The 23,119-nt window shown below is 33.2% G+C and overlaps 2 protein-coding genes across 2 annotated transcripts; both read left to right on the top strand.

Moving 5' to 3' along the window:
* The first annotated feature begins 8,270 nt into the window (after window positions 1-8,270).
* Window positions 8,271-10,713, top strand: LOC128284246 (uncharacterized). The gene is made up of 4 exons (XM_053022153.1): window positions 8,271-8,723; window positions 9,137-9,883; window positions 10,353-10,457; window positions 10,580-10,713. Exons 1-2 carry the CDS (start codon window positions 8,399-8,401, stop codon window positions 9,646-9,648), a joined length of 837 nt encoding a protein of 278 aa, XP_052878113.1. The 5' UTR covers window positions 8,271-8,398; the 3' UTR covers window positions 9,649-9,883; window positions 10,353-10,457; window positions 10,580-10,713.
* On the top strand, window positions 9,700-22,588 carry LOC108485782 (uncharacterized). The gene is made up of 4 exons (XM_053021320.1): window positions 9,700-9,883; window positions 10,353-10,457; window positions 21,262-21,698; window positions 21,812-22,588. The coding sequence occupies exons 1-4, from the start codon at window positions 9,700-9,702 to the stop codon at window positions 22,418-22,420; spliced, it is 1,335 nt and encodes a 444-aa protein (XP_052877280.1). The 3' UTR covers window positions 22,421-22,588.
* The last annotated feature ends 531 nt before the right edge of the window (window positions 22,589-23,119 follow it).

Raw genomic sequence — 23,119 nt, 5'->3', positions numbered from 1 at the left:
TCTTAACATACAACTCATATGACCGTTTCGTTTCTTCCATATGAAAGTAGATTCATCAAGGTTCATTTAAATAATTTATTCACTAATTTATTCCATTCCTGCTATTTTTAGTGATTTTTCACATCCACACCACTGCTGCTGACAGCATCTGCCTTTAAGGTAGACTTTACCTATTTCATAATTTCCATGATTCAATTGGCCCTTTTTGCATACATAGCACAAAGTGTGATCATGATTAACCATTCCAATGGCTAATCGTTTCAAAACAATTCCATACCTCATAATGATCAACATACAAATGATTATAGTACTATGCTAAAAACGTATATAAGCCATTTTCGCATGGCTATCTAAGTTTACACAAAACCGAAAGGTACATGACCTACAACAAAAGGGTAGTCCTATACATGCCATTTCAAAGTTCAACCAAAATTTGTACCAAAAAGGGGGCTTTGATAGTGTGGATAACTTCGACTTCAATGATCCCGAATCTGATAGCTAACGAGCAAAATCTATAAAACAAAGAGCCAAGGCAACGGGGTAAGCATTTTAATGCTTAGTAAGTCTCAAGTAATGAAATCAGCTTTGACTAAAGTGTTACATTCACATAGCTAAATGAATCACTTTAGTAATACACATTCTCATAATCATATACACACACAAGGTATCAACCTATCTAAGAGCCGAAAGTTCGTTAGTCGATCGAACGAACACTATTTCAAACGAATCGACTTTTCCGATGCACATGTAAACATACCTTATCATATGGGTTTTTCGAGCGTATTAATTGAATTTATTACCGCACCAAAACGCTCACCTTCAAACCGAGCTTCTTCAGAATTTAGCCGGATATAACCACAAGCACAATTGCCTTGGTCTTAACCGGATTTGGTATCTTGCACAAATGCCTTGGTCTTAGCCGGATATGACAACTTCGCACGAATGCCTTGGTCTTAGCCGGATATAATCACTAGCATAAATGCCTTGGGACTTAGCCGGATATATTCACTAGCATAAATGCCTTGGGACTTAGCCGGTATCATTCAAATGCTCATGTATACATATATCGATAATCACGACACATCCATATTTCATTTTCGTTACTAAGGCTCAAACACAAAATATTTATCAAACCTTTCCAATTTGGCTCAATAGCCACACACAAAGAGCATGATTTCAATTAACTTTATAACTTAGTCCCTACGCACATTCGGCTGTCCGCCATAATATGACAAATCATTTCAATATAATTCAAGTAGGGTCATTACTCGAAGACTTACTTTGGACGTGGTCGAGCGATTTCGACGGCTACTCGACTACCTTTTCCTTCCCTTTATCGGATTTAGCTCCCTTTGCTCTTGAGCTTAATTAACAAATAAATTGATTTAATCATTTGAGCATCGAAGAGAATTCAAGGTACTTAGCCAATATATATACTCATTAGGCATCAAAGTCACATATGTACGAAATCATGAATCGAACTCAACACATTAGTTAATATTCCTCTTAGCGAATTTTCTAAGCCAAGAATAGGCATCAATATGCTTGCCTCTAACCGAATGCATGCACACCAATTCCCCCATGTGGCCGAATATGCATGTCCATGTTGAGGCCAATTATACACTTAATACCACACAAAACAGCATACATTTTACTAACTAACGATTCCATATTGTAACTCAATACGCATCAATCATTTACTTCATAACCAAAACACCATCATATGTAATTATATGCCTTGAGATAGTATATATGTCATACCAATACATCATGTGCAAACATATATATATATATACATGCAAGAGCCGAATCATAAGGCTGATTATGACTATCTCATATATCTTCATTATGGCGAATGCTCCTTCTACACCATTTACCTTCACAAAGCATGAATTTCATCATCCAACTTACAAGCTTACAATGTCATGAAGTTTAACCTCATAGTATCTATCAAACTTCACTCAAAATTGCTAAAAAGAATATTCAATAATCATTAATCCACCATCACATGCACCATTGCAAAGCTTCACTTTTAGCATGCAAATGATATCAACACAATCTCACCTTAGCGAATATCATCTCCATGACATAGTAAGGATTTGAACCATGGCTAGTTAGAACTCAAGCTAACTACTAAAATATACATGAATCTCATGGCAAAACATCAAACTTACCTTAATAGTGACCTAGGATAGCCGAATGCTTCACTCCCTTCTTCCCTTTTTCCTTCAATTTTTGGCCAAAAGATGTTCAAGGATGAACACACACATTTCTTTTTCTTCTTTGTATTTTCTTCCTAGTTTTGGCTCAAAGAAAGGATGAACAAATTTTTTCTTTCTTTTCCTTCAACTCACGGCAATGGGGGATTACACCTTCTCTCCTTTTTTTTTCAATTCTTTATTCCTCACCTTAGTTTAATTTTTCCTCCCATATTGCACCAACAAAACATGTCTATGACATGTTTTGCCCATCCTCCTTGTCATGACCGCCACCACTTATAAGCGGGGTATTTGACATGCAAGACCATTGTTTTGCATGCATGCTTTAATTAGTCATCACACATTTCCCTATCCTACTTTCAAAGTTCACTACTAGGTCCTTTTTAGTGAAATTCACATTTATGACCCTAAATCAAATCATCAAAAATGTCACACACAAATTAACACATATCCTAGGCATCAAAATGAATATTAAATTATTTTATGCCTCGGTTTTGTGGTCCCGAAACCACTTCTCGACTAGGGTCAATTTTGGGCTGTCACAAAAGATGCTGAACAGAAAGTAAGAATAATTTGTGAAAGTCTGAAGGCAGCATCAGATCGTCAGAAGTCGTATGCGGATTTAAAACGAAGAGATATTGAGTATCAAGTGGGAGACAAAGTGTTTCTTATGGTCTCGCCTTGGAAAAAGATACTCAGATTTGGCCGTAAGGGCAAGTTGAGCCCGAGATTCATTGGGCCGTACGAAATCTCCGAACGAGTTGGTCCAGTTGTGTATAGATTGATTTTGCCCCCTGAACTTGAAAAGATTCACGACGTCTTTCATGTTTCGATGCTTCGACGTTATAGATCCGATCCGTCACACGTAATTAATCCATCAGAAGTTGAAATTCAATCTGACTTGAGTTATGAAGAGGAACCGATTCGTATCCTAGCTCGTGAAGTGAAAGAGTTGCGAAACAAAAGGGTTCCATTGGTAAAAGTGTTATGGCTCAAACACGAAATCGAAGAAGCTACTTGGGAAACCGAGAACTCTATGAAAGAACGATACCCAAACACATTTATCAAGAAGATTTTCGGAACGAAAATTTCTTAAGTGGGGAGAGTTGTGTGACCCTAAAGTGACCCTAGTCGGAAGCGGATTCGGGACCGCTAAACCGAGTCACCAAATTATTTGAACATGATATTTATTGTCTAAAATATGTGATTATGAATGTGTGAAAGTTTTAGGCTTCGATTTAGTAAATTGCATGCGAATTTAGTCAAAAGGATTTATGTGAGAAAATTTAGAAATGTGCTAGGCAAATGTAAAGTGGCCTAATAATGCATGTTGTAGAAATGGTGGGTTTGCATGTCAAATTGCCCAATATTTGAGCTAATGGCCGACCATGCTATGAGTGGAAACATGTCACAAACATGTTATATAGTGATGTATGTTAGGAACAATAAAATAATGAGTATGGGTAATAAAGAAATGGAAAAAGGAAAAAAAATGTGTGTGGTTGCCCCCCCTCCATTGCCGTGAATAGAAGAAAGAAAAAGAAAAAAATGTGTCCATCCTTTTTCATTCTTCTTGACCGAAAATTCAAAGGAAAGAAGGAGGAAATGTTGAAAAGATTCGCCATGCTTGTAGCTAGGTGAAGGTAAGTTTGATATTGTGCCATGAGATTCATGCATGTTTTCTTTTGTTAGCTTGAGTTCTAACTAGCCCATGGTTCAAATCTTTACTATGTCATGGAGATGATATTCGCTAAGGTGGATTTGTGTTGATGTTAATTGCATGCTAAAGGTGAAGCTTGTAATGATGCATGTGATGGTGGATTGATGACTCTTGAATCTCCTTTTAGCATCCTTGAGTGAGACATTAAGTTCTTTGTTTAACCATGACTAAAATCGAAATGATATGGTGTTGTGATGCATTCGCCATGGTAGAAAGTAGAGAGAAAAAAATATAGTTGTTGTTAGGCAAGTAGAGTCTAACAAATGAGCTCGTATGTGCATTAGTTGCTAGATGGAGAAGAATCGGGTAGCAAGTTGTGTGCTAAGGCCGAATATAATTTTGTATATTATGGGTAATGCATGTGTTGAATTAATGGAAAGGGAGAGGATGCTTTAATAGTGTATATATGTGTATTAGCAAAGTTTTGAACTTGAAACAAATGGTGTTTAGTCAATACAAGTGACCATACTTGTAGAATGTATTAAGTGTTGCAATCGGCCTTAGCATAGATGTGTATGTTCGGCCACATGAATGAGTACATGAGTTGATGTGTATGTTTGGCCACAGGTAGCCTATTGATGGCTTTAGCTTGACTTAGAAAATTCGCCACGGGAAATATTAGCTAAAATGTTGAGTTTGATTCGGATTCCATATATATATATGTGACTCTAATGCCTAAAGTATATATGGGCTAAGTACCTTGAGCTTCTCTTTTGATGTTCGAATGAATTGTATTAAATTGCTTGATGTGATTAAAAATGCGTATGATCATTGTGTATTTGAGCTAAAAGGTGGCCATATGACCTATCAAATTCCTTGTCATATTCGGCCATAAGCTAGCAAAATGAGACTTTAATAAGTTAAATTTGTTTGAATTAGCTCAAGAGTTTAGAGGGCCACAGTTGGATAAGGGAAAGGAAAAAGTGATCGAATAGCCGTTGAAGCCGTTCGACAACATCCGAGGTAAGTTTTTGAGTAATAGAACTTAGATTATGATTTAATTAGATCATGCTCTTTGTATGTGGCTATTGAGCCGAAATTGCAAGTGTGATAAGTGTCTTGTGTTTGAGTTTTGCTAATGAAAATGAAATACGAATGTGTCATGATTTATTGTTAAATGTGCATGGTTATTCGAATGATGTCCGGGCTAAGTCCCGAAGGCTTTGTGCTAAGTGACCATATCCGGACTAAGATCCGAAGGCATTTGTGCGAGTTACTAATCCCGGGCTAAGCCCGAAGGCATTGGTGCTAGTTACTAAATCCGGGTTAAGTCCCGAAGGCATTTGTGCGAGCTACTATAACCGGGCTATGTCCCGAAGGCATTTGAACGAGTAGCTATATCCGGTTAAATTCCGAAGGTACGTGATTCGGGAATGAATGATCTTGCTGTAAAAATTTCAGTTAATACGCTTGTGAAATCCCAACAATGAGGTATGTTTCGTATGTGCTCTGAATTAGTTGAGCCCTTACAAATAAGTATTCGCTCAGTTAATAAATGAGCTACCGGCCTTTGGCTAAGTTGATCTTTATGTATGAATATAAGGGTTGGTAATGTGAAGTAAGTATGATATTGAGAATTTGTGCATATGAAATTATCTGTTTAGCTACATGAATGCTATACTTTGGTTGTGTTTAAATTCATGGCTCAAACTTACTAAGCATTAAATGCTTACTCCGTTTTCTTTGATTATCTGTTTTATAGATTTTGGTTCTTCAGCTATCGGACTCGGGATTTTGAAGTCGAAGTCGCCCACACTATCAAAGCTCCTTTCGGTATATTTTTGGTTGGACTTTGAAATGGCATGTATAGGACTACCCTTTTGTTGTAGGTCATGTACCTTTCGGTTTTGTGTAAATTTGGATAGCCATGCGAAAATGGCTTAAGTATACTTTGGGCATGGTATTATAATCATTGTATGTTGTTCATTAAGAGGTATGGAAATGTTTGGAAACGATTAGCCATTGGGATGGTTAATCATGATCATATTTTGTGCTATTTATGTTAAAGGGCTAGTTGAATCATGAAAACTATGAAATAGGTAAAGCCTACCTTAAAGACAGATGCTGACAGCTGCAGTGACGTGGATGTGAAAAATCACTATAAATAGTAGAAATGGAATTAAATAGTGAATAAATTATGTAAACGAACCTTGACGAGACTATTTTCATAGGAAAGTAACGAAACGATCATATGAACAGTATGTTAAGAGATATTTAAGTTTTCGTGAGACAGGGCCAGAACGGATTCTGGAGTCCCTGTTCCGACTTTGGAAATTCATTATAAATTGACCAGAGATAATTATAACTCATGCCATATATGTACAGATTCCTTTTTGAGTCTAGTTTCTGTAGAAACAAACGGCATCAGTAGTGAAGCCCTGTACAGGGAGATATCCAAGTCGTAATGTGCAAAGGTCAGTGTAGTTGATCCCTGTAACATGGGGGACTTTAACTAATAAACTTTACTAATTGGCCTGACCAAAAATTCTAGAAAAAAATTTGTAGATGCATATATGAGTCTAGTTTCAGGAAAAAATCACGAAACTGATTTTCGAGTTGTGGAACTCAAGATATGATTTTTAAGGTGACAGTGACACAGTTAGCCAGCTGTCTGGAAATTTTTAAAATGAACTGTGCAAGTAAGTGGATTAAGCCCATTAACCCCTCGTGTCCGACTCCGGTGACGGTCTCGGGTACGGGGTGTTACAAACTACTTTAGTTTTACCTCCTTTCTTATATTTATGTACGATTAATATTTTAATGATTCAATCATCAATTTTTTCTATATAATATTTTTGTCATGATGTAAATTTCAAACCAATCCAATATCTCTATTGATTGAAAATATTGTATATATTATTATTTAACGGTTGGTTCTAGGAGTGTGCAATCGATCGAATCGAATGAAAAAATTTCGAGTTAATCAAGTTGACGAATCATATTTTATCATCCTAACTCGATTTGAAATTTTCTCGAATAGAGTCGAGTGAGATGGAATTCAAATCGAATCGAATATATTTGTTCGAGTTAAATTAAAAAAAATTAGGTTATTTTAATCACTGTCATCTACCGTAATCAAATTTGTTATTAACTTTCATCTCATTATAATTTATTTATTAATCTTTTATATCTGAGTTAACTTCTTTACTTGCTTAGTTGCTTCAATTATCTTTTGATTCTTGTCACTATGTATTTTGAAATTAAAAAATATGAAATGTAAAAATGTGATTTTTAATAAGAACTATCTTAAAGATAAAATGTGAAATTGGTACCAACATAAAATTTTAACATGAATATTTTATGGCATCATCAATAATTCAATTTTAGCAAAAATTTATAAAGATTCAATATGATAAAATAATTCAATAATATAAATAGTACAAAAATATAGAATTTTATTTAATAATATAAATACTAGATATTAATAAAATTATTATTATTTAGGTTTAAGAATTGTATTTGGATGATTTTAATTTTTTATTAGGGGTTAAAAGGTGAGAAGTAAAAGTTTAGGGGAAAATAAAAAGTTTTGGAGGTTGAGAGAGTAAAATTGGGGGGGGGGGATAATTGGAAGAAGTAAAATTTTGGGAAGGAAATATTAAAAAAAAAAAAAAGGAGGGGTGAATGGGTTTGGGGTAGAAAGGGGATGGGATGAGAGGGGAGCAAAAGTTACGGGGGAAAGTGGGAGGGAGTAAAAGTTTTGAAAGTAAAGTGAAGAGGTTTAAAAGTTTGGAGTAATAATGTAAATTATAATAGTTTGATATTCGGTTTATTCGAATTATTTGAGTTATTCAAATTCGAAAACCAAACACGATTCGAACTCGAAATTAAAAAAAAATTCGAGTTGACTCGAATAACTCGATTAATTCGAATAATTCGATTCGTTTAACTCGAAAATCGATTTTTTTTTATTTTTTTCGAGCTAAATCGAATTTTGCTCACCCCTAATTGGTTCAATAAAATATACCAACTGCTAAAATATTAATCATACAAAAATATATGAAAGGTGCAAACTATTTTAACTTTACATCCATGTAAAGGGAGCCCTCCCTTAACTCTAATATTTTTGGACGCAAACCATATTAGATATGTACATATGGAGTGAGAACCCATATATGATATATACAGTGTAGGACTCAAAATTGGAATGTTAAAGTTTGATTAATTAATTTTTACTTTATATTTTTTTAGTTCTATCATTTTATTGTTTTGTGATTAAAGTAGAATAAGTTGAATTTCAGCAGAGAAGCTAAGCATTGCTTGTTCTCAACTCAAAGTTAGATGCTACTTTGAAGAACAAAGTACAAAGCTTAGAAGATAAACACGAGGTACCAATTTTAACAAAATCAGATATATCTATCTAGTTTTCTATTTATATATAAAAAACAAAATTATGCATAATTCCACTTACTGAATCAAACACGATAACTTTCAATATAATAAATAAATTGAAGCAACTATGGCTTTTATAGGCATTGTTAGTGATAAACTGAATGAAGAAAACTACGAGAATTGGAAGGAATGTCTGGAAAGCTATTTGAAATCGCAGGGGCTTTGGGGCATAGTGAGTGGAGAAGAAAAGGAACCACCACAAAGTGATAAAAACCAATACGATCTGTGGGTGAAAAACAATGCCAAGGCATTGCATGCCTTGCAAATCTCATGCGGGGCTCACACTATTGCCAAATTCGGAGGTAACCAATCAGCCAAATACCAGTGGGATCGGTTGGCTGAAAAGTTCCCCGCCCCACTGCCACAAGGCAGTGGCTGCTTGCTCCGTCAAGGTAATTAAATTCTCTATATATGGTTTTATATTTATTATTTTTCATGCTGAAAACATCATACAAATCTAATTTTGTTCTCTTTTAGTGTCTTTGCACATAAGAGCAATATATCCTAAAATTTTTATCTCCAACTCTGAAAAAAAGTAGGTAAAACTATGACAATTGAAGAACTTTGTATATGAAGATACTTGAATAATAATAAATAGAGTTGGGTTCAAGTCCCCTGTTCGTTGATTTTGCCTGTTTAATCCAATCATTCGAGAGACTTTATCTAGATTCGAAGATAAAACGGTGGGCCGCTATTCAATGGTCACTCGGCACATAAAAAACAAAACCTGATTTGCGTGATGTCTAACGAATCAATAATTATAATAATAGCAAACAATAGAAATACGATATATATTGCAATGCAGGGGAATCAAATGTCTTCCAATACGATAAGCTATACCGGCAAATCGAAGAAGGTAAAGTGGAGAAAGTAAAAGAGTTCCTTCGTGAAAACCCTAATGCCCTGAGAGAAAAGATTACACTGAAAGATGACAGGGCGCTTCACGTGGCGGTTATGGCTGGAAGAACGGACATTGTGAAGGTATTGGTGGAGATGATGGGAAAAGAGGAGCTGGAAATGAAAAACGACATGGGGGAGACAGCCTTTTCCATTGCTACCATCAACGAATCCTGGAAGATGGTGGAGGACATGGTGGAGAAGAACAGCAACTTGCTGACGCTGAAGAATCGGTATGGGGCGATCCCAGTGGTTGTGGCTTCGTTGTTCAGTGCCAAAGATATGGTTCGTTATCTTTACCAAATTACACCAAAGGAAATACTGAATCCAGAAACTGAAGATCGAAGCGGTGCCACACTACTCAATTCCCTCATCGCTGATGGCATTTTTGGTGAGTTCATATTTTTATGTATAATATAAACAAGTAGAATTAATAATCGCTGAGACATTAACAAATGGTTTGGATTGTTTATGATTGGTGCCGGTGAACTGAATACTGTAGATTTAGCGATAAGTCTGGTGAAAACATATCCAAAACTTGGGGTTACAGAAGATATAAACAATAATTACGCCATTAAGCTGTTGGCCCATAAACCATCGGCATTCATGAGCAGTAAGAGTTTCGTCTTCTGGAAACGTTGGATCTATGACTCTTGTAAGTTTTGATACTTTATCTTTATAATTTATTTATTTTAATTATACTAGTGGCTAAAATTATTATGAATACATGGAATAAGAATATGATTGTATTTTATTCTTTTTATTAAAAAAAAAAGATAGATTAGCCTCTATACATTAGATTAAATAGTAAATTAATCAATTATTTCTATTAAAATTTTATTAAAATTCTACTATTAAAAACTTGTGTGATGGACAAAATAGCTAGACAATTACATGTGACATGTCATATGTATTTTATTCTAATATATGAGACCAGGTTTTAATAATAGAAATTAATTTACTCTTCAATTTAATATACTGAAATTAATTTATTTAATTTTTAATAGAGAGTAAAATGTAATTCAATTCATTGTACAAAAGCTTCTATGATACTTCTATCTCATTATTTCCAATAATATACATAGTATAATAATTGTTGAAAAATGTGATGTGGGTAACTCCAGGTATAAAGATATCAGACAGAGAATTAGAAGATGAGAAAATAATCAAGGTTGAGTTAAGGAGAGATTTAGAGAGCAATACAATGCAGCATCAGCCTCCAAGTGATGGTATGTTGAAAGTTATTACTATACAATTAACTTTATTTTGCTTTTAAAATATTTTCCTCTGTTTCATCAAATATTATTATTCATTATAGTAAAGTTTACATATAATTTCACCTTTCTTGCAGTGCATAGTTCGCTAATGAATTTTATTTGGAAGCTTACAAAACGGTTTGGTATGCAACATCTACTTCCTGCAATATTTTGAATTTTGTTGTGATGTTTTCATTTTATATTAATACATAATCTTTCTGTTTCAATTAAATTTAAAAAGCTGCTAGATTCAAACTTTTATAAAATATATTTTCTCAAAGTTTATGAAAACTAAATTTAAAATAATAAGAAGTCAAATTACTATTAGAAGTCAAAATGTAACTGGTCGAAGCAAGGGTATCTGGAGCCTGCCCATTGGTTAAATGTTCCAGTTACACTTTTTAACTCCTCTAAAAACTTAAACAGTTGAATTTAATCTTTTTTAGTCTTTTTGTTAAAAGAAAATATTCTACTTTCTTTTCTTCTCAAAAAATAATAATTCTATTTAAATTATTATAAATTTTTTGGTTTCCCCTCTCAAAAACATTTTACACTTATCCCAACCCTAAACAAAAATTCATGGTATCACCTTTAACACAGGGATGAAATCAAAAAAATTTTTAGAGTAGCAAAATTAAATTATAATCTTTATGATAGAAAAAATACAATTTCGCTGTTTTAATATACTATATCTCTATAAATTTTAAAGGATTAAATCAAATTTTTATATTTTTTAGGTGGCCCAAAGTGCATTTTTACTTTTACTGATTTAAAAAATTTTAAATGAGCCATATGAAAAAAATTTAATTTTACGGGGGCCGAGGCCCTGCCAGCCCCCTAATTTCACCACTACTTTAAAAGTACTTGCATTATAATTAAACCTAAATGTCAAACTACCAATTCATTCCGAAAGATTGATTCATATGACTCGGACTTGCTGAACGACTATTTAATAATTTTTTTATTCAAATATGCTTCAAATCTTTATATTTTTATACATTTAAAATTTAGTCTTTGTATTTTTATTTCAGCATTATAGTTTCTTTACTTTTCAATTTTAAAAATTCAAGTTTTTATTGTTAATATCGTTAAACTTCTTTTGTTAAAAATCATTAGTGTGACATTTTAAAAAAAAAAGTACTCAATTGGTAGTCGTATCACAAAATAATGCACTAGTAATGGATTTAAATTTGATGAAAAAATTTTAACAATGTTAACAATTTAATTTGCATTTCTAAATCCAAAATAGATAGACTAAATTTTTAAAATAAAAGTAGATAAACTAAACTCTAAATGTATGAAGAATATATAAACTTATATCGCCCTTTACCCAAGCTCGAACATAGATTTATTGAGCTTTCAGAGCATATAAAGCTCTCTTTCTAATTTACTCTATACAATTTTTGGTAAGGTTTTAAAGTTGTACCATTGTTGCTGTTTTTATTTCCCAAAATAACTTGCATATTATATACACAATAACTTGTTCACACTGCCACTTTTCATGTCACTTAATATATCATTTTCTCACTTTAATTCTTATAATTTTTAGATATAAACTATTATGTAATATTTTACACTAATATTATTTTCAATTAAATTCACATACACCACATTTATTTCATCATATATTTCAGTCTAATCCTTCAGAGAACAAGTAGAATTCATAAGAGTACTTACTTTTCTTTAGCTAGATTTCACTTCATTGGCTTCCTTTCACACTTTTGTCACTTTCATTCCTTTGTCTATTACATTTTCATTATTTTCTTCTCTTTTCTCATATCACCTTGATTTCTTAAACTTTATTAACTTTCCTTCAATACCATCTTTATTGAAACCATCATTTAATTTTATTGAAACCATCATTTCAATTTCATTCATACTATGCTCATATGCAATCACTTACTTCACACTTTCATAACACATGTATTCTTTTCTTCAATCCACCACCACTATCTATTTTATTCTCCGCCATTCTCCAAAAATGTCAAGCTTCCTTATCATTTGATTTTTGTAACACCCTTACTTGAACTAATCGCCGGATTCGAGTATGGGCATCACAACTGAATCAGGTTAATTGTAGATACTTAAAACTCAGTAACTTTTAAAATCAGACTATATTACCTATTAATTAAAAACATAAACAATAGAGTTTATAAATTTTAAAATACAAGTTTATTGTCTCAACCCCAGACTTAACTGGTTACAACATTTTCGCCCCTTTGTCCCTAAAGGTATCCCCCTTCTTATGTGCATGACACCTTCTTAATGAACTCCTTGATCCCAAACGGTCTAGCTTAATCCCTCCACGAGTTTCTTACCCCGCAAATCCTGCAACACATGTTAAACCCTTGTAAGTTCAAATGAACTCAGTGAGTTTCTACATTACATGAAAACGTACCCCACCATGTCGAGGTTAAAATAAATAATATTAAAATTATAAATAAATTCTTTGCTCATTTAGGGAATTTTCTCTCAATATGACCCGACTGTTTCTGATTTATCTCCAAACCTATCTATTGGAGGATAGGACGTTAAGCAATCATTTCTTCAACCATATCAGTTTAATGGTTCCTCGAACGAATCCTCATATCTGCAAACTCTGCCCTTCCTTTACTTATATCATTTATTTTAAACCTACCTTAGGGTGGGTTTCTTCTTCTCACCATGTCATATTACAGTGGCCCCTTAGGCCGACCCTTTGTATGCCCTTAGGTATATTCCCCTATGGTGATTATTTCAATTCTGTTTAGTCCATGACAGACTCATTTCCCTACCATAATCCCATAGCATTTTAGAACTTTACGAGCTCTCCAAATTTCCTATTTTTCTAACTAATTCCTTACGATCATCGCTCCATGTAGAGCTTTCCATAACCATCGCTTCTCTGAAGCAACCATGAAAGATGAAAAAGAGGAAAGAATGAAACAGAATTAAGAGGAATAACCTTCTGAAAGTTACTTCTCCACTATTTATAACCCTTTTTACATGGTCTTCAATTGTGTAAAATCTATATATTTATAATCATTTTGTCCCCTACTAAGGGACCAGTTGGTTTTAATCTAACCAAACGAGATTTGGAACTCAACCATGTCTAATTTTGTTTCCAACTTTTCCTGGCTTTTTAGTGGAGACCACCAACTTATGATCTTATTCAATTAGATTACCAAATTGTTCCTAATTTTCAAGTCTAAAAGAAATAGGGTGTGACAAGTCTCCCACCCTAAAAATTTTCATCCTCAAAATTTTCTATCACACCCATTCTTAGAGGCAGACTTAGAGAAACTCTTTTTTATCCTTTCCCTTGTGGGGTTCGCGTAATCAATCACCTTTCATCTTTACCAAAACCTTTACCTTGGTTCCCCTTTTGTACGTTCAAGTTATTCTTACTTCGCCCAGTTTATGGATCCCCTCAACCCTTAATGAATTATAGATGCCAACTCATTGGCGGGTATTTGACCACTTCGATGTCAAGCTTATTCTAGTCTATAATATCTCCTAAATCAAAACTTTGGCTAGTGTATAGAAGTGAACATTTCCTGACTAACATCTTCTTATCCTTGATTCTAGTGGATAGTCTCGCGATTCTTAGACTCATTTATACTCTAACTCTTTCCATTTTAATGGGTCAATTCATTCCCTATCTCAAGGCAGCTAACGTTCTCGTTTCTACCTTAGCGGAATACCAGAGCCACTGTTGTGATTCCGGAGTTCTTATTTCAATAGTAACCGTATCCATAGCTTATCGATTTTACTCGAATAAGATTGTCATTGAACAGTCCTATGGCTAGTTCTACTTTCGTGTTGGCAAGTATCCATGTTTTGGAGATCATAAAAGATTCTCCATTTTTTCGATATTGACAGGTGCCCTTCATGCATTGATAGTCATGAATGGTTTCCTATCATTAATTAAAATTTTCATAACTCCCCATGCTCTCTTTTAGTTATAAATATACTCGAATGTTAAGGGGAAAGTCACAACTCCACAAATCTTTTGCTTGATCATCCTTCCTAGTATCTCTCACCTTTTTTCTCCTTTTAATTACATTTCTAGAGTGCACTCCCCTTTCTACTCAAACATTAAGACCTTGAAAATAAATCCGCTATTTTTTTCTTTCATTGCTTGTCCACTGGCCAAATTCATAATTGATGGCATAGACAAGACGATAATTACTTACTTTCAAGGATACACCCACTAGATACGATATGGAGGTTTACCTATTACCTCGAGAAATTTATTTTCCCTTATTTATCTTCGTCCTTAGGGTGAACCAAAAGGAGTATTGGCTAGAGGTTGCTATTGGCTACCTCCTCCTCTCTTGGAGGAGATGTTTTATCACATGGGGTTACAAACATTATTCATTTTTTATCATTCTAAAACAAGGCCAGGTTCTAACTCAAAAATTTAGGAAGTTCTTTTCTTCAACTTCCCTGTTCCTCCCCAAGGCTCAACTTATTGTGACTCATATTGTAACATCGTGGGGAAACTATGTCAACATCTCTTACCTTCCCACCACATCAATCCTGGTGTTTCTTCCAACTATTGACAAGGTGTTACATTCTTATCTGCCCTTCAAAGTGGAAATGAAGCTAGACATGTTGAACTTCAAGAAGGTCACCCATTCAGGCAAATTAAATCTTATATATCCCTAATTCATAGGAGTTTTCCCATCAAAGTTGGGGGTTTACCTCCGCTACGCTCTCTCTAGTTGGAGGCCTAAATTCAAACCTTGTGAGGGTTTGCATAAGAAAATGGACTGGTGAGCTGCACCCCAACAAAAAGGTGCACTCATAAAATGGAGAGTTTATAATCCCTTAAGCCGTGTACAACAGACACCAAGTCCAACATCCAAGTGTACCTTCCTCTTCAACTCTTTCATCTAATCTTCCTTTCTAAATAATAACCAGGGGTGTTCCCATGCCTTTCAAAGAGGTGAAGGTACCTTTGAGGCGACAACCCACTTGGCGAATAAAAATATTTAGTTCCTTTTTTGTATCTTTTCCTTAATGAATTTTTTCTTTTCAGCACTTGTATTTTCAATCAATGTATTTGCTTATCTTTTCCTTATGTCCTTTTCCCATTTATTTGCTTTTACTCTTATTTTTGACCACTACTTTATGCAATTATATATGCATTTAGCACACATAATAACTTAATAAAATAAGGACTCAATGGACTTATCCAGATCAAACGTCATGCACGTCAGGAGTATTTTTTTTCCAATTTTTAGGCCCAGAGGACTAACTAAATCGTGCTCTGATACCACTTAACTTATAACACTCGAACTAATCGTCAGATCTGGGTACAAGCGTCACAATTAAATCGGGTTAATTGTACATACTTAGAACTCACTAACTCTTAAAATTAGACTATATTACCTATTAATTAAAAACTTCAACAACATAGTCTATAAAATTTAAAATACAAGTTTATTGTCTCAACCTTTGACTTTGAAGGAACTAACTAGTTACAATATTTAAGCCCCTTTGGCTTGGTCTCTAAAGGTATCTCCCTTCCGATATGCATGACATCTTCCCAATGAACTCATTGATCTCACACGGTCTAACTTGGTCCCTCCTCGAGTTTCTTACCCCGCGAGTCCTACAATCACAAGTTAAACCCTTGTATGTTAGAATGGAATTAGTGAGTTTTACATTATATGAAAACGTACCCCTCATTGCTGGGGTTCAAATAAATAATATTAAAATTACAAGTAAACTCTTTACTCATTTGGGGAAAGTTCTCTCAATACGACTCGACGATTTTTAATTTATCTTCAAACTTATCTTTTGGCGGATAGGTTGTTAAGAAATCCTTTCCTAAACCATACCGGTTTAATGGTTCCATGAATAACTTCTCATATTTGCAAACTCTGCCGTTCCTTTACTTATATCTTTTCTTTCAACCCTACCTCTGGGTAGATATTTTTTTTTGTTTTCACAATGTCCTATTATAGTGGCCCTTTGGGCCTACTCTCCATATGCCCTTGGGTATATTCGTTTTTGGTGATCATTTTAATTTTGCTAGTCTATGGCAGGCTCCTTTCCTTACCATAATTCCATAGGATTTTCTCACATTCCATTCATTAGAATAACTAACAAGTTCCCACACCACTCTGGCAGACTAAATCCCACTTGGGTTTAATAGTGATCAAATTACATCCTTGTAACCCACCCTACTGGCATTACTTTACTCTTTTTCGTAACATACCCATTTGTTCTAATCGCTTTAGCCTTTTGTAATCAACTAACTATCATTTGAGGGGCTACCTAATTTCATTATTTTCCGTTATACACTGATTTTCCATAGAACAAACCATTCGGCTGATACTTTCTTTATAGTATACCCTTAGAGAGGAATAGTCTTGATAGACATTCTGTCACTTAGTACCCCTTATTGGCACATTTCTCTTGCATATCAAATTTATTGAATGCCTTCTAGTAAACTTAATAGTGAATCCTTATCTACAATCCTTGGATACATCTTTCTCGCTTGCCTTTAACCCAATCATTACTAGTACATCATTTCTCTTGTCTAAATCTTACTAAGTTACCACCCAAAGCCCTACTAGCCTTTTTTGATCCCTATACTAGTGGACTGTTTCTTTTTTTACTTTTTTTTTCTTTATTCAATAGATTCCCCAATAATCCTTTTGCTTACTATGATTTTTCCATTACTTATAAATTTCTTCAACCCTTTTTCCTTATTGTCGGGATTTCCCACAACTACTGTCTTGAATATCCACCAGCGTTTCCAGTCCCTACCTCAGTTGAGCTAGGGTTTTACGCAATGTAATCTTATGTTTAACATCATGGAAGACTATCCCATGATTAGTGTTCCGGTGGACCACCCATTGTTTACTGTCCCGACAAACTATCCCGTGTTTACTGTCCCGACGAACTTGGTATGCTACCATAACCGAGCTATGGTTTTACGCAATATACTCTATGATTAATTTTTTAGCTGACCCCATTGTTTGCCATAGCCGAGCTATAGTCTTACACTTTGTAATCCTCATGTTTATTATCCTAGTGGACTCCATATACTGCCATAGTCGAGCTATAGTCTTAAACAATATACCCTATGCATACTGTTCTGATGGACTCTAGTGGTTGCCATAGTCGAATTATGGTCTTACACCTTACACCTCTTTGAAGTGTCACCCCGAAGAACCTTACCGTCATCATGGTGTTGCCTTATGGATATTATTGTCTGTCATCACGGTGTTGCTCTATGGAATCAAATAATCATCAATATACTCTCATCTCATCTAATCCAACCAAACTAGATTTGGAACTCAACTGTGTCTAATTTTATTTCTAAATTTTCTTAATTTTTTAGTGGAGACCGCCAGTTTACGGTTTTATTCAATTAGATCCCCAAATTGTTCCTAATTTTTAGGTTTAAAGAAAATCAGGTGTGACAAGTTCCAAATAACTCATCTAGATCACTTATTCTTCTCTTCCTTGATCATGTAATTCCTTTCAATTCCTTCACATAGTCCCTCTTGTTTTCTCTTATTTCTATATTCCTTTAGACTCTATCACAAATCCCTTAAGTCCTTGTACAATTTTGTACTACACTAGCCACAATGTCTTTATGCTTAATACTTTTCTCAACTTTGCATTACCATTGCATTCAAGGCTTTCATCTTCACTTTTATCATCATTTAACCATAGCTAAGTCACTTATCATCTTTCTAAACAACTCCTTTATACACTTCCTTTAATCTTCTCTAGAGGAAAACAACTCTTATTCAAAGATATCTAAGCTCGAATTATCTTAGAAAATTTTCGAATAATTTCAGTTGTAGACAAGAATATGTCCTCTTGGTCCAAACCTCTAGAATCTACTAAATCGACTGTTACTAATAGATTTCTTGACGTAATTGCTCTTATCAAAGTTTACCTCTTTAACTTCACGATTCGCAACTTTCTAACTTTCATTACAAATTTTTTCCTTGCCATACTTATTTTCATTCCTAAAGATTCAATCACTTCTCATTTTTTAATCTTTGTAATCGAATAATCACATTCTCATAATTCTTTTCTCATACTTTCTAATTTATTTCACGATTTCCATTATGATTCTTTCATTCACTTATTCACTACCCACTATCTCATCTATACTCTATCACTACTATCACTACTATCCCACAAGACATTCACTATCATGAATTTGAATTTTATCTCTTTCTAGTCTATATTTCATATCTACCACGACATTTTAATTCAAAGTCATTATTTTCTTGGTAACAGTTTAGGTTCCACTTTATTAACACTTTAAGTTTTGGCATCACATTTCGTCTTTTCACTTTCTATTTCTTATGTGACATGTACTTATATACTCGATCATTCTCCAAGCATCGATTAAACAATAACTCTAATGCCAAAACAAATGTAACAACCCTTATCCCAGCCCAAAACCTAGACTCACTAAGCTTTATAAGCATATAAAGCTCTCATTCTAATTCATTCTCCAATTTTTGTTAAATTTTTAAAGTTGTACCACAGGTTTTTTTTTTTCATAACAAATTGAATATCATGTACACATAAATTTGTTCAAACTTCCAAGTTTCATGTCACTTTCTCACTTTAATTCTTATAATTTCTAGTTATAAACTCTAATGGAATCTTTTACACTAATATTATTTTTAATTAAATTCACATACACCACACTTGTTTTGTGACATATTTCAATCTGGTCTTTTAGAAAACAAGTAGGATTTATAGGAGTACTTACCTTTCTTTAGCTAGATTTCATTTCCTTTGCTTCTCTTCTCTTCCTTTCACACTTTCATCACTTTCATTCCTTTGTCTATTACACTTACATTACTTTCTTCTCTTTCTTCTTGTCACCTTGATTTTTTACACTTTCTTAACTCTCCTTCACTTCTATCTTCGATTTCCTTGATTCCAATATGATGAACAAGCTCACCAAGGTCTAAACATTAAATTTTCTCTTTGGCTTCCATGGAAATTCAAAAGGTTTTGAGTTGGAAAGATAGTATTTCGCGTGGGAAGGACCAAATTAAATGAAAGGAAAAGTTTCTTTTCTTCCTTTCTTTATGAATGTATAAGTGGATAAGTATGGAGAGAATTCTCTATTTTTATTCTTTAAATATTATCCAATAAGAATAATAAAATAATAAAAATATCCCAACACCATAATTTCAATCCAAAGACCATAATTTCATATCACTTTTCATTAAGATCCAATGTCTCGTCTTGTGCCAACATTTATCTTTGATCCAATGGCTCATATTAAATCCTTCATCATAAAACAAATTCAATACACAAGTCCAAGGGCTTTTTGGTAATTTATTAAAAATTATCTCACTTGCAAAATTTTCTTTTTTCCATTAACAATTTTTAATATTTACTATTGAGTCATTCCCACTTTTGGTATAATTGCAACTTTAATCCTTCACCCTTTAATTTTCACTTCTTTATAATTTAGTCCATACCTCGAATTGATATCTCACAACACAATACTTATTTCAACTTCCTCTAGTATCCAATACCTTTCTGTACTATCACAAATATATCACATTTCTTTTAAGCAAGAAATTTCACTATGCATATTCCCAATATAACTCTTCACTTATATAGCATAGTGGTTTTAGGGGCATTACAAAAGATGGAGCACATTTTAAACTAAAATTTCAATTTAGGCATTGTTTGCTAATTGTTGAAAAGTTTGAGGTTAAAATATATCTATAGTCCTTGTACTTTTCGAAAATTAGGAATTTAATCCTCTACATTTTAGATTTTAAAATTCGGGTCTAATTGTCAATATTGTTAAATTTGTTATTAAATTCAGGTTAATTAAAATATTATATTACTACATGACTATCAAGTAAGTAGTTTTTATTATTATTTTAGATTGCCACAACAACGAATTTAACAAAAAATTAATAGTGTTAATAATTGAACTTAAATTTTAAAATCTAAAAATATCTGGACTTAAATTCCTAGAAATACAAGTACAAAGACTATAGACACATTTTAACGAAAATTTAAATAAATTGAAAATTGATATTTTAATGATTTAATTTTTAACATACTTTTGATAATCTAAAATAAAAACAATCTAATAGAATTTTTCTATAAAAATGGAAAATGATAAGTGGATAAACTACTTATCACTTATATTTTCAATTAATTCAATTCAAATTTATATATCCTATAAAAACTGTACGATTAAGATTTAATTTTGATAAGGATAGGGTGAAATGCTTACAAAAGAATGATATAATATAGAATAATTTTTAATAATTTAAAATTTATATTTTATAAATTAACTTTAGTGTTGAAATTGTTAATATTTTAAATTTTTAATCATTATCTTTTTCACACAAAATTTCAGTTAATCGTTAACAACCCGAAAAAAAAAATTAAAACATGCAGATACAATTGGAATAAAAAAAGAATTGAATTGTACTAGACAATCAAAACACAAAATTAGCAAAAATTGGAATAAAATAGAAAGACATAAAATTAGAATAAGTGAAAATTTGCGGGCCACCTACTGTCTTATTAATTCCATTGTTATCCTTTTCTTTTCTTTATTTTGTTTCAATACAATTTCAATAAAAAAACTTATTGTATAGCAACAAATTCAAAGAAATAACTCACTCATTATTTGAATGGAGCAAAGTGTCACACATTAGTTAGAAAATAATAAGTTTTAGTGAACCTTAACTAAGAGAGAGAAAAGAATTTCGGACCAAAACCCGAGTAATAAACATGTCTACTTATAATATATTTCAAATTGCAGTTCCAGAATTTAAGCACATTCATGATGCAAAGTTACAACACGATCAAGCTGTGGAACTCCTTAACTGCATATTTATCGAGATACCAAAGCTCAGCAAACAGCAACTGGAAACAATTGGATTGGATAAAGCAATCTATGATGCAATCAAGCATGGCATGTTTGAATTTATTGATGAAATTATAGAACTATATCCTGAAATCTTATGGAGGAAAGATAAGAAGGGTCGTACCCTTTTTGCAAACGCCATTGTTCTACGTCAAGAAAAGATATTCAACCATGTCTTCAGATTGGGGGAAAAGCAGCGTCTAACATTGCTTCGACATGATATCTTTCGTAACAATTTCTTACACCTGGCTGCCAAGTTGTCCCCTCCTTCTCGACTTGACCATATCTCTGGTGCAGCTCTGCAAATGCAAAGAGAACTACAATGGTTTAAGGTGATATATTATATACAATTACTTTTTTTTATCTGAATTTAATTATTATCTTATGTGGACAATTAAATGGATTCATAAATGATATAAAGAATTGTATGATAATGTTGGATTAGGAGTTGAGGAGGATTCTACCACCAAAATTTGAGGAAGAATTGAACGAAAACAATAGAACGCCAGCATCATTATTTTCTCATGAGCACAAGGAACTGATGAAAGAAGGGGAGAAGTGGATGAAGAACAACGCAGCATCCTGCATGGTGGTAGCTACTCTCATTTCCGCCGTCATGTTCACGTCGGCTTTCACTGTTCCGGGTGGCATCGACGAAAAAACAGGCTCCCCAATCTTCCTACGATCCAATGCTTTCCTGGTTTTCGTCATCGCCAATTCTCTCTCGCTTTTTTCTTCCTCCACTTCGGTTTTGGTATTCCTGGGAGTGTTAACGTCTCACTACGCTGAGAAAGACTTCCTCCAATCCTTACCGGCGAAATCCATACTCGGTCTCTTCACTCTTTTCTTCTCCATTGTGACCATGATGGTTGCCTTTGGCTCCGCCATTTTCATCACCCTCCAGGAACGGCTGGCTTGGGTTTCAATTCCGGTCATCATTCTTTCAACCGTTCCCATTGCTTTCTTTACATTGTTGCAGTTCCCTCTCTTGATTGAAATGCTGGTTTCTACCTACTGTTGTCGCATCTTTGATAAGTCCCCAAACCAAACTTAAGTAGTTTAAGGATCCATGAATAATCCCCTATTTTGTGATTTGATTCAGGTATTGCTGCGCTGCTTGTTTGCATATGAACAATCACTCCATTTATATTCATCATTGAAGTGTTTTTTTAAACATGAATATGATGGTTGCTCATTATAATATTTTCGATGAGTATTAAAATTTGAGTTCATATTTGAATTTATACTTTATACACTATCATTTTTAAATATATTGAAAAATTTAGACTTTATTAACGTATTTCTTCGTATAAAAATTTTAGAGTTATAATTTAATTCTATATTTCGATTGGGGTGGGAAAGGGAAAGTGGAGTAAAATAGGAGACAATATCCTCTCTTGTGAATAAAATTTTTCATTGAAGTTACTGAAAATGAGAGAAAATTATTATTTAACGCTAGGCCTTGGTCAAGTGGATTTGAGTTATTGAATGATATAATATAATTTATGTTTTAAATTTTACCTAAATTTTATTTATATTTGTAAATAATTAATTTAAGGGTGAAATTAAAATATTGTTTTAGGAGAATCAAAAATGAATTATAAATTTTGGAGTGTTAAAATATAAATTTATCATTATATTAATTTGTAATATTTTAAATTATGAAAGAGCTTTAAGAAAATTTTACCAATTTTAAGGGTCAAGACCATTTTCTGCACCCATTTTCTACCCCTTAGATTAACGATACTTGTTT

This window comes from Gossypium arboreum, chromosome 11, assembly GCF_025698485.1.
Source record: "Gossypium arboreum isolate Shixiya-1 chromosome 11, ASM2569848v2, whole genome shotgun sequence".
Classification (NCBI taxonomy): Eukaryota; Viridiplantae; Streptophyta; class Magnoliopsida; order Malvales; family Malvaceae; genus Gossypium; species Gossypium arboreum.
The sequence above is the reverse complement of the archived record's forward strand: the minus strand, read 5'-3'. Positions and strand labels throughout refer to the sequence as shown.

Excerpts from the sequence above, each read along its gene's own strand:
- LOC128284246 (XM_053022153.1), top strand. The coding sequence starts at position 8,399 with ATGGCTTTTATAGGCATTGTTAGTGATAAACTGAATGAAGAAAACTAC. Across the intron at positions 8,724-9,136 it reads TGGCTGCTTGCTCCGTCAAG|GGGAATCAAATGTCTTCCAA; the intron begins GTAATTAAATTC and ends ATTGCAATGCAG.
- LOC108485782 (XM_053021320.1), top strand. The coding sequence starts at position 9,700 with ATGATTGGTGCCGGTGAACTGAATACTGTAGATTTAGCGATAAGTCTG. Across the intron at positions 9,884-10,352 it reads ACGTTGGATCTATGACTCTT|GTATAAAGATATCAGACAGA; the intron begins GTAAGTTTTGAT and ends GGGTAACTCCAG. Across the intron at positions 21,699-21,811 it reads GAGAACTACAATGGTTTAAG|GAGTTGAGGAGGATTCTACC; the intron begins GTGATATATTAT and ends ATGTTGGATTAG.